Source organism: Candida tropicalis (genome assembly GCF_000006335.3).
Source record: "Candida tropicalis MYA-3404 genomic scaffold supercont3.2, whole genome shotgun sequence".
NCBI classification, from domain to species: domain Eukaryota; kingdom Fungi; phylum Ascomycota; class Pichiomycetes; order Serinales; family Debaryomycetaceae; genus Candida; species Candida tropicalis.
Window position 1 is genome coordinate 2,076,084 of NW_003020049.1, and position 11,727 is coordinate 2,087,810.

The 11,727-nt window shown below is 33.8% G+C and overlaps 4 protein-coding genes and 4 non-coding genes across 8 annotated transcripts; 5 read left to right on the forward strand and 3 right to left on the reverse strand. All coding sequences in view use genetic code 12, as the record gives it.

Moving 5' to 3' along the window:
• Positions 1 to 2,955: 2,955 nt before the first annotated feature.
• ACS1 (acetate--CoA ligase 1) lies at positions 2,956 to 4,980 on the forward strand (the record flags this gene model as incomplete). Its single annotated transcript, XM_002547679.1, has 1 exon — positions 2,956 to 4,980. The coding sequence occupies one exon, from the start codon at positions 2,956 to 2,958 to the stop codon at positions 4,978 to 4,980; it is 2,025 nt and encodes a 674-aa protein (XP_002547725.1).
• Positions 4,981 to 5,092: 112 nt separating this feature from the next.
• On the reverse strand, positions 5,093 to 5,857 carry HEM4 (uroporphyrinogen-III synthase; the record flags this gene model as incomplete). Its single annotated transcript, XM_002547680.1, has 1 exon — positions 5,093 to 5,857. One exon carries the CDS (start codon positions 5,855 to 5,857, stop codon positions 5,093 to 5,095), a length of 765 nt encoding a protein of 254 aa, XP_002547726.1.
• A 514-nt stretch (positions 5,858 to 6,371) lies between these two features.
• Positions 6,372 to 6,446, forward strand: CTRG_06273. Its single transcript has one exon. It is a non-coding gene; the product is annotated as a tRNA-Lys (tRNA).
• A 449-nt stretch (positions 6,447 to 6,895) lies between these two features.
• CTRG_06274 lies at positions 6,896 to 6,987 on the forward strand. Its single transcript has one exon. It is a non-coding gene; the product is annotated as a tRNA-Lys (tRNA).
• A 711-nt stretch (positions 6,988 to 7,698) lies between these two features.
• On the forward strand, positions 7,699 to 7,783 carry CTRG_06275. Its single transcript has one exon. It is a non-coding gene; the product is annotated as a tRNA-Lys (tRNA).
• A 612-nt stretch (positions 7,784 to 8,395) lies between these two features.
• On the forward strand, positions 8,396 to 8,479 carry CTRG_06276. The gene has a single exon. It is a non-coding gene; the product is annotated as a tRNA-Phe (tRNA).
• Positions 8,480 to 8,902: 423 nt separating this feature from the next.
• SPT23 (Spt23p) lies at positions 8,903 to 10,735 on the reverse strand (the record flags this gene model as incomplete). The annotated part of the gene is made up of 1 exon (XM_002547681.1): positions 8,903 to 10,735. The coding sequence occupies one exon, from the start codon at positions 10,733 to 10,735 to the stop codon at positions 8,903 to 8,905; it is 1,833 nt and encodes a 610-aa protein (XP_002547727.1).
• A 144-nt stretch (positions 10,736 to 10,879) lies between these two features.
• Positions 10,880 to 11,314, reverse strand: CTRG_02035 (uncharacterized protein; the record flags this gene model as incomplete). Its single annotated transcript, XM_002547682.1, has 1 exon — positions 10,880 to 11,314. The coding sequence occupies one exon, from the start codon at positions 11,312 to 11,314 to the stop codon at positions 10,880 to 10,882; it is 435 nt and encodes a 144-aa protein (XP_002547728.1).
• Positions 11,315 to 11,727: the final 413 nt, after the last annotated feature.

Genomic DNA, 11,727 nt, shown 5'->3' on the forward strand with positions numbered 1-11,727 from the left:
ATATATTCCAGGTTTGACATTCTTTTGTTGTTTATTAGATTTTTATTTATACAATATTTTTATATATTTTTGTTTTTACTATATTTTAATGAAATACGATTAATAGATTCAAAAAATAGTAATGTAGAGATGCAAATGTGGTTGATGATTGACTGTTGGCTCGTGTTGCCAAAATATTCAGATGTGTCAAATTCACAAATCACGGGCTTTGCTGCTGACAATTAAAGTTGGCAACGTTTCTTGTCCTTGATTCATTTGGCAGGACTAACAAATCAACCAAGAGATTTTTCTTTCTTTCTTTCTTAAACCGGAGACCTAATTAATAAAGGTGTTAAGTTCCCCCTGAACGATAAATTAGATTTAACCAATCGATTAATTAGTTGACTGAAACATGATAGGATGTATTTTTTTTTTTTTTCAGGTGGTAATTATTATGTTGTAAAACCTGTGATTGGTTATATTCTCGGGAATAATTAATTTGCACAATTTCGCTTTCGTTTATGTGCGTCTCAGCCAATAGAACAAAGATATCTCAAGGCGTTCTTCTTCTTCTTTTTTTTTTTTTAACACACTGCCGTAGAGGGAATAACCGTTTAAAATGAAATAGACTTAGTCAAACCACATGATTTAATGTTAAATTGCCTATTTTAAGCCATTCTTCTTATCATTGATGAAGAGATGAATGAATAGTTGAATAAAGAAACTTATGGGGGGTTCTACTGGAGTGGGGCAGGACCCACACATGATTTTTGTACAAAACAGAAAAGGTTACTTTAAAATTTAAGATCCAGTTTTCCCACCATTATAATCTGTTCCTCAAAAAATTATCATGATTAACACCATCAATGCCCCTCGTTCATTAATGACTTTTACTAGACAGGTTACATTAACTAACATTATGCCAGAGTTACTTTGATTAGATGAATCGTAAGATTATTTGGTTGCAAGTGTGTGTAAATGATTTTTTCCCTTTGCCCTATGCATTTTTTCCCCTTTTTCCATTCCACTTGAATCAACCTTGATAACGTTAAAACAGAATAAAAAAAAGAAACAATCTATACTCAGCACTCTGTACTCAGCTCTCTATAGTCAACACTGTATCACCATCAACACCACAAATTATCTACCTGGGTAGTAATGCTAAGAAAAAATAATAAAACAAAACTCTAGGATTAAGGAGGGGGAGGAGTAATTCTACCAATTATGAATTTTCCATTTCCGCTATGTAAAAAAAAAAAAGAAAAACGTAAACTCAATAAGTGAGTAGGTAGTGGTGGTGGCGGTGAGTCAATGGTGGTGTAGGGTATATATATTTTTTCTTTCTTTCTTTCTTATTCTTCTTTTCTTTTACAGTACTCTTTGTTATATTTTTATTATCTTGATACATTATTGGTTTATTATAACGTTTGCAATTATTTAATTGGTTGGATTTTGTTCTTTGTGTGTGTATATTGTGGGTTATATGCAGTACTTGATTTTTTTCTGTCTGATTTTTTTTTTCTTCTGTATATTTGAAATTTTGTGGGGTAAATTGTCTTCTTCAACAACAACCAAAAAAACTCCGAACGATCAATTGCTAATAGAGCTACTCCGAGCATTTTCTTTAGCAACAATAGCTGTATGCATATATCAGAAGCCACCAATATACACGAGTTTATACTGTGATACCACAAACAATTGAACAGGGTATTAAGATGGAAACAAAACAAAAGGGCACACAAAAAATAGTATGTTCTCTGTAGCAGGTATGTGCTTGTCTAATTATCGTACTAATAATTGACGAACTATAGACCACAATATGCCGTGATAACCCACACCAATCTAGAAGGTATTTCGTCCCACAAAATTAAAACTAATCAAATGACAAGAAAAAAAAAGAGACCCACTATCGATGTAAAGTGAATAAATACCAGGAACCCCACAATTTTCCCAATTGCCTTTTCCTAATTTCATATACAATTCGCTCTCACTTGAATTATGTTGAACTTCATCACAGCCTAATGGTTGGTGAATACTTTTTGCTATTTTGCAAAAACTTAAATGAAAAACCCCGTTTATTTTATAGAGTTTTGACTATGAACCATTTGATGTCTTTTTGTTATCGCTATTATTGTGGTTAGATAATGATAATGATAACTGTATGCATCGTAAAAGGACACTTTATTGTGCACGGTTGTATGGATGAGTGTCTGATAATTTTTCTCATACGTACACAAAAAAAAGCAACATTGCAGAAACAAAAAAAAAAATGTCTGCTAAACTCCGAAGTGGGTCAAGTGGATCTCGAGCTTATTTTATTTTATTATAATTTTTACCCACTTTGACAAAAACGAATTGAATAATGTACAGTATGAAAAGAAACAAAATACACCAAAAAACAAAAAAAAAAATACCCAACAACCATATGCACCACACCTTTCGGAGAATAGTGGGAGAATTTACCATTTAGTTTAATTAGAATCAAATAAACTAACCTCCAAGAATAAGAAAACAAAAAAAAAAACAAAAAAATTCAGGTATAAATATCGTCCCAGTTTTCCATTTATCCAAATCTCATTTCTTATTCTAAAATTTTTTTTATATATTTCTTCTCTCTTTTTATTTTTGTTTATTTATTTATTTAAGTGATAAACTACTATCATATTATTGTACAGTTTTTTCTTTAAAAAGAATATTCAATTGATTTGAAACTATAAAGAACAAACAGTTATTCAATTCTATTTATTTGCCTTTTGCACCCGACAAATCTTATTTATTTCCTTTAGCATTTTATTTTTGTTCGATTGATTAATTGCCAGATTATCTCGTGATTGGTTAGTACACGCTATTGTTAATATTTTATTTTTTTTAGAGACTCAAAACTAAGTTCCCCGCTATACTTACGAAACTACTCCAAGTAACACCCCAAACGAAGCAAACGAGACTATTCGACCCAAAAAAAATTTCTAAAAAAAAATGCCAGAATCTACTCAACAATCTCATATTTCTTTGGATCATGAAAAGATGCAGCAACCTCCAGCTGGTTTCACTGAACGTTCCACTTCCAAACCAAACTTACCAGATTTCGACACTTACAAGAAATTGTACCAACAATCTGTAGAAAATCCAAATGAATTTTTCACCGAACAAGCAAAGAAGAATTTAGACTGGTTCAAACCATTTGATTTGGCTAGATTCCCTGTCGATCCAAAAGATGATTTCAAGAATGGTGATTTGCCAGCTTGGTTTATCAATGGTCAATTGAATGCTTCATACAATGCTATTGATAGATGGGCTATCAAGAACCCAGATAAGCCAGCTATTATTTACGAAGGTGATGAACCAGATCAAGGTAGAATCATTTCTTATGGTGAATTATTGAAAGAAGTCAGTAAATTGGCTCAAACTTTGACTAAATTGGGTGTTAAAAAAGGTGATTCTGTCGCTGTTTACTTACCAATGATTCCTGAAGCTATTGTCACTTTATTGGCCATTGTCAGAATTGGTGCTGTCCATTCTGTTGTCTTTGCTGGTTTCTCTTCTGCCTCTTTAAGAGACAGAATTTTAGATGCTGACTCTAGAATTGTCATCACTGCTGATGAATCCAAGAGAGGTGGTAAAACTATCGAAACCAAGAAGATTGTTGATGATGCTTTGAAGGAATGTCCAAAAGTCAGAAATGTCATTGTTTTCAAAAGAACTGGTAACTCACATGTTCCATTTTCTCCTGGTAGAGATTTATGGTGGCACGAAGAATTGGCCAAATACGGTCCATACTTCCCACCAGTCCCAGTTAACTCTGAAGATCCATTGTTCTTGTTGTATACTTCTGGTTCTACTGGTAAGCCAAAGGGTGTTCAACATAATACTGCTGGTTACTTGTTGGGTGCCGTTTTAACCACCAAATACACCTTTGATGTCCATGAAGATGATGTCTTGTTCACTGCTGGTGATGTTGGTTGGATTACTGGTCACACTTATTGTGTTTACGGTCCATTGTTGTGTGGTGCCACTACTGTTGTCTTTGAAGGTACTCCAGCTTATCCAAACTTCTCCAGATACTGGGAAATTGTTGACAAATATAAGGTTAACCAATTCTATGTTGCACCAACTGCTTTAAGATTATTGAAGAGAGCTGGTACCAAGTATGTTGAAAAATACGACTTGTCCTCCATTAGAGTCTTGGGTTCTGTTGGTGAACCAATTGCTGCTGAAGTTTGGCACTGGTATAATGACAATATTGGTAGAGGTAAAGCTCATATTGTCGATACTTATTGGCAAACTGAATCTGGTTCTCATTTGTTGACTCCATTGGCTGGTGTCACTCCAACCAAGCCAGGTTCTGCTTCCTTGCCATTCTTTGGTGTTGTTCCAAAGATCTTAGATCCAACTACTGGTCAAGAATTAGAAGGTAACGATGTTGAAGGTGTCCTTGCTATTAAATCTGCTTGGCCATCTATTACTAGAGGTATTTACAATGATTACAATAGATTTATTGAAACTTATTTGGCTCCATACCACGACCACTATTTCTCAGGTGATGGTGCTGCTAGAGATAACGATGGTTTCTACTGGATCTTGGGTAGAGTTGATGATGTTGTCAATGTTTCTGGACACAGATTATCAACTGCCGAAATCGAAGCTGCTTTGATTGAACATCCATTGGTTGCAGAATCTGCTGTTGTCGGATATGCCGATGACTTGACTGGTCAAGCCGTTGCTGCTTATGTTTCCTTGAAGAAAGATAAGGTTAATGATGATTTGGAAGCTGTCAAGAAGGAATTGATTTTAACTGTCAGAAAAGAAATTGGTCCATTTGCTGCTCCTAAATTGATTTTGTTGGTTGATGACTTGCCAAAGACCAGATCTGGTAAGATTATGAGAAGAATCTTGAGAAAAGTTTTGGCTGGTGAAGAAGATCAATTGGGTGATATTTCCACATTATCTAATCCAGGTGTTGTTCAACAAATCATTGAAGTTGTCCATGCTTCAAAGAAATAAATCTAGATATGCAGGGGATGCTTTCTCATTTTGATTTCTTGTGTTTGTTCTATATAATTATATTCTACTTTTTTTTTTTTATAAGAAAAAGTAAACATTAATTGTAGATTATTTATTTGTTGTCGTATTTATATATACATTGAAATAATGATTCCGGTTCTGGTTTTGTAGCAATTACATGAGGTTTAATATCGTACTCTAATAAATATTCTTCAGTAGTTGGACCTATTGAAGCAATTTTCCAATTAGTATTACTATCATCACATGAACGTAAATGTTCAACTATTTCTTTAGTACCTTGAGGACTGAAAAAAACTATCCAACCTTGATTAAGTAATTTAACTTGATTAAAATTTTCCACTATATCTTCACGATTTTGAGTTTTATAAATGATAAATTCTTTTAAATTATAACCAAAATTAATTAATTTTTTGGGAATAATATCTTTTCTAATTTCACCTGTGAAAAATATAATAGGAGTATTAATATCAACTTCTTTAATTATTAAATCAGCTAATTTAGATCCATTACCTGCTTTTTCACCACCTCTAACATCTTTAAATCCTGAATTTTTCAAAATATTAAATGTTGCTGGTCCAACAGTATATCCAGATTTTGAATAAATTTTCTCTCTTATTTCAATATCTATTTCTTCAATACATTCATTAAACATTTCAACTGCTCTTTGTGAAGTTATTATAAAAATTGGAATATTATTGATAAATTCATCATTCATTAAATATGATATAGTATTTGATTTATCTTTATGTGTATGTGTTAATAATGGAATAAATCTAGCATTATATTCAGTCGAAAATTTGATCTGATATGGATCTTGAGGTATACTTGGATTCTTTAGTAGTATTATATTCTTCATGACTAATCTTTGATACTTGATTGGTGAGTACAGTTTAAACTGATTAGAATTTTTTTTTTCTTTTCTTTTCTTTTCTCGATAAATTTTTCTTTACTCGGTTTTTTCTTTGCGAAATATACAAAAAGTCGTGTGAAAATTGACTAGTTGGTTTTAAGAGGTAATTCATAAAACATTCCATAAGAGTTGTTCTTAGGAATGGATTCTTGTAATAAATAGCTCTGATAGTGAATTATGCTTATAGTAAAAAAAAATCCAACTATTTACTTTATGAACAATTCGATTTTCTCGTGAGATATTTCATATATGACGAGTACTTCAATGAATAGTATATACTAGTACTAGCTTTATGTAAAGAGGGAATCACTTGGAAGTATAGATGCTCCTAATTTTGTCTCTCTTGTTTAGTAGGTGGTATCGATGTATACTGTTCTAGAGTCAAGCAGTAAACAGTTTGTAACATCTCTTCTATATTCCCAGTGTGGTCATTGTTGGTGTTCAACGAAAACACAACAAAGCCTAGCTAGCTCAATCGGCTTAGAGCGTGAGACTTTTAATCTCAAGGTTGCGGGTTCGAGTCCCGCGTTGGGCTTTTCTTTTTTGTCTTTGTGATTGATGTTTTTCAGTTTATGTTATAGAGTCAATTATTCATTTTTTTTGGAGTTTAGAGATGAGATGAGATGAACTGGGTGTGAAAACTACGAGAAAAATTTTTAGGGTCGTCAATTTAGTCAGAGGACAATGGTAGCGCGTGCTAATCTAGAGCCAAAGCAGAACCACCCATCAAAGAGAAGATACTGATACAAGTGCTACTGTTTTCTTCTGCCTCTGTCTACTATCAACTATGACTACTTTAAATGTAGGCAATAGCATCGACTGAAGTGATGGGTCATTGTCGCAGTGTGTTGGTACAACAACTGAATGTTCTCTCTGTAGCGAATATAATATGCGGTGGTGTCTAATGAGAATAGTGTCATCTAGCTAGATTCCCTGCCACTCAGAGTGACCTTCGTTCTGAAAATGGACAGACATCAATTGGTAGCCTAGCTAGCTCAATCGGCTTAGAGCGTGAGACTTTTAATACCAATTAAGAGGATATCTCAAGGTTGCGGGTTCGAGTCCCGCGTTGGGCTTCTTTTTTGTTAATTTGATATCTAATACATGTATAAACTTGTGTATTATTTCTTTTTTTTTTTTTTATTGTGGTTCTGATTCATTGTTTAGTGTTAAATTTTGGAGTATATCGACGAGATGAGCATTTGTGTTGTGTGAGATTTTCTTTTTTTTTTTCTGTGCTGCGATGTGGTAGCGTGAAATAAAAAGAAATGAAATAAAAAAAACTAACTTATGGTAAGCCTGTATTAAATAAGAGACGTGTAGAACAGTGGGAGCAGTAGTTGTAAAATATCTTGTTATTATTTGTATCCTCTTGCGTAAAAATCACTGAGCTTTAAAATTTTTCTACAACAAAATATGGTACAACTGAAAGTAAAAATTGAAAATTCTTTATGGAAGTCTACTCATTTGGTATGCTCCGGTTATCCAAAAACATATAGAGAAATTATTAGACAATCAATTCTTAGTTGACTAGTTGCCTATGGATTCATTGTAATTGTTGGTAACAAAGTGAAACCAAATTAATAAAGCATACTCGAGAAATATAGTACAGCCTCTAAGGAACTGTTGGAAGTGGTACTTAACAGTGGTAGTCATCTGCTGTTATATTGCTAACCATCTTGTTGTCGGATGTGATGGTGTGACGGTGTGTCGATGAAGTGGAAGATGATTCTTTCCTTCAACCGGCCAAGTGTTATTTTGTACAGGTTTTAACAACACAACAACAAGCCTGGCTAGCTCAATCGGTAGAGCATTTGACTCTTAGATATACTAGTCATCAAAAGGTTGCGGGTTCGAGCCCCGCGTTGGGCTTACTTTTTTGCACTTGCTTTGAATATGTTTGTAATTGCTGTGTTCTGCGCGGTGATGAATCAGGCATTTGTGAGTTTCATTTTTTTTCATCACTCATTCAATGTGAACATGTTGTTCACGCCCAAGGCATATAATTCGTTTCACTATATGAAGTAGTGGTAAAGGTGACTCGATTTATGGGTTCTTATTAGGATAGTATCTTTTAAAGATCAGGTAGTTCCAACAAACTCAATCAATGATTTGTAAAACTGTGATGAATATTTTGGTTGCAAATACCAACAAAGTTTATATGAAATAATAAAAACTAACTAAAAATTTCTGTTACAATTCATTATTAATCATTAATGAAACTAACATGCGATACCAAGTGTACAGCCATCATATTAGACATCAGATATAGAATTTACCACACTTGAACAAACTTACTAGTATCACCAGAACTCCAAAAAAAACAACGGTTTTCACTATTTATCTACGCTGGCACGACTCTAAAGGTTATCATATAGACCCTACAACATGAATAGACCAATCAGGACATTAATGAAGAGTATTTCTTCCTTTTATAGTAAACACATTCCAGTTATCTAGTCCGTTTCCCCTTCCATTAAATACGCAGCTTTAGCTCATCTGGGAGAGCGTCAGACTGAAGATTCTTTAGTAATCTGGAGGTACTGTGTTCGAGCCACAGAAGCTGCATTTATTTTTTTCCACCACCCGACAAACACAGAAGCAACGGCAATGAATTGATATGCAATTATTAATCACTTTCATTTTCTTTTTTTTTTTTTAGAATGTTATTTTATTACGATCACTCATATATATTGATGGAATAATAATAATAATAATAATAATAAAAAAACATTATATCTATACTTCAATTCTATTAGTCAACAGTACCAATCCTTTTTCTCGGTTGGCCCAAGTCACCCAGTTCGGAGTGTAATGTTACAACTGGTCAAACTACAAACCACGCAATTCTAATCTAAATCCTTTCATCATCATCATACTCTAAATAGAAATATATATTATCATTATCATTAACTCAAGTAGTCTAATAGATAATATGTATAAAAAAAAAATCATACTAATTAGAAACAAACACATTAAAATTAAAATAAATTAGCTAAAAGAAGAAATTACTTGTACAATCTTATCAAAAACAATATTACTGTTCAATTCGAAACCCATAACATAAACCATGAAAAATATGGTGAAAATTGCCACTAGGGCTGGTATCCAGAAAAATATCAACATTTTATCATTTTCCACTGTTTTACGTGGATGATTAATATAATTCACCACCATGTCTTCAGAAGAATCAGATGTCACCTCAGCTTCAGCTTCTTGTGTTGTGCTTTGTGGTTCTGGGAAAATAGACTTGTAGGACGGAACTGCTTCACTATCAGCAAAGTATTCTTCTTCCTCTTCGCCAAAGATTTCTGACGTCTTCATACTTGACCATTTCTTCAAATCAGCATCATTATTGGTTCTGGATTCGAAGAATTCCACCAACTTATTCAATTTGGCAAGATTCTTATTATCAGAATCAAACCACTCACTAGTATTCGGAGAAGTTGTCGACGATACATAATTACTGTTGTTATTGGAAGTGGCATCAGTACCAACTATTCTCCTGGCAATGTTTTTAGCATCATCCAATTTACCATTCATCTTCAATCCAACAATTTGCAATGCCAATTCAATCAACTGTCTATCGGTATCATCAGTATAGGTGAACACTTGTTGCTGTTGTGGACCGCCATACATAACATTAGTATCTTGATTCTCAAAACTAACCAAAACCTGACCCGGTTGAGCGGCTGGTGGTAAGTAAGTCACGATGGTAGTTTCTGACCAACAATGGGTAGCCAAGGCTTGATTGACACCAAATTTAACCAGTAAACCGGGACGAAAGTTGCATCCCAAGATTGTCACTTCAATACCTCCTCTAATCAGACCTTGTTGCGGAATAATTTTCTGAATCATTGGAGTTGGGAAATGTGGTTGCTGACTAGGCGATGTAAATTGAAACTGTTGATTGTGTAAACTCAATGACGAGTATTGACGATTGATTGAAGTGGAAGTATCACTAAACGGACTTGTAGCATCTGTTGTATTCGAAAGACGTGCCTTTTTAAATGTAGGTTCTTCAGATGCCGATGCTGACTCTGGAGGAGAGAGCTGATGGAAGATTTCCCCACCCGATTCAGGAAGTACTGTCTTACTTGTGTTAGGTGGACTAGTAGCAGATTTCTTTCTATCCATAATCAAAATAGGAGTAGTAACTTGTTTAGCAACAACATTACCAGTGAAGTCCTTCAACACAATAAGAATTTTAAACCCCTCCAGTTCCTTGTGGTGTCTACAGTAACAAATTATTCTTGCAGACAAATCAAATTTTAAATCACATCCAGGAACAACAGTTAATGGAACCAATTCTTTGGAATTAAATATAATTGCCTTCTTAGGCTGGTCACTATCCCACATCTTACCAGATGATTTGGTTCCTCTTGAAGATCTTTTTCTTTCTCTTTCAGTACAACGTTCACATATCTGACATGAGTTTTGTAAGTCACTTGTTAAGACATATGCATCCAAGAAAAGAGTGGTAGGCTGTAATGATGCTGGAAGTTCTTCAGCCAAACAGTATTTGTTTTTGCTAACTAAATCTTGAGCAAGTTTAAGGTGATTGAAAGCTGGAGCTGAAGGGTTTGTTGTGTGAAGCTGCAATTCCAATTTAATCTGTGTCTCTACTCTGGAGTATGCAGGCAATTTGCCAATGCGTAAAGAATACGCTAAATTCTCTGGAGCAATGGAAAGGTAGCTTGGATCTACTTTGATTGTAGAAGGAGTAGTATTTGGCAGAGGGTTGCCGAATTTTATATTGTCAGTTGAAGGAGGGACGTGGACTGAAGGGAAGTCCATGTCAATAAATTCACTAAAAATGTCCATCTTCCGTTCAAATAATATATGATTACTGTATCTTAGATGAAGATGATGGTATAAAAATTATGGAAGCAAACAGGAAGAAAAAGAAAAAGACAAAAAAAAAGGAGGTTGAATGAAATTAATTATTTGTTGATAGTTTTAAGAAAATTAAAAAAAGAAAGACGAAAATTTAATACTGTGTGTGTGTGTGTGTGTGTGTGAATGAGTGTGTTTTGTGTGTGGCAGTATAGAAAAAAAAATTTTCCCTTCCTTTTTTTTATTTTCTCGCCTCTTTCTTTTTTTATTTTGGCTTTTTGTTTTATTAGAGTGAGGCAGATAAAAGTTGAGTTCTGGAATTAATTTGTGAGTATGCATGATACTATTTTTTTTATTGATTTCATACTTTGCTAATAATGACTTGCCCCGCTTTGAGCTAGAATGACAATGACCTTTCACAGTTGAAGATAAAAAACGTTGGCAACAAAATAAGTTACGGTTGTAGATTATCAACAACGGATCAATATCCTTTTTGTTGAATTGTTCCGACATTTTTACCAGAAACACTTCTCTACACAGCATCTGCAAGTGTCTCAGGGGATGCATGTTGAATGTGCTCGCAAACCCCAAAAAAATAATTAAGAATGCAATTGTCTGATGTGTTCAAAACTTAGACAAGTCAAAATAAAATAGAAAATAGGGGGCTAGCACTAGATTCGATAGAAAAGGAAATAGACCCATGCAGGATCACATACACTACAATAATTATAAGAATACAATAGAGTGTTTAATCAATCTGCTCTTTATTTGCTTTAAGCTACCTTTTCTTTAGATGAAGAATTGTGCTTAAAACCTATGCATGTAAGCCAACAAAGATCTCTCAATCTAAAAAAAAAACATGTCTTACATCATTTCAACACAATCACACTCAACAATTGAATACATCAAATGTTTGTGCATGTAATTAGTCTAGACTAAATTGTTGACGCCATGGTTCTCAACATTTGTCTTCATGAGTT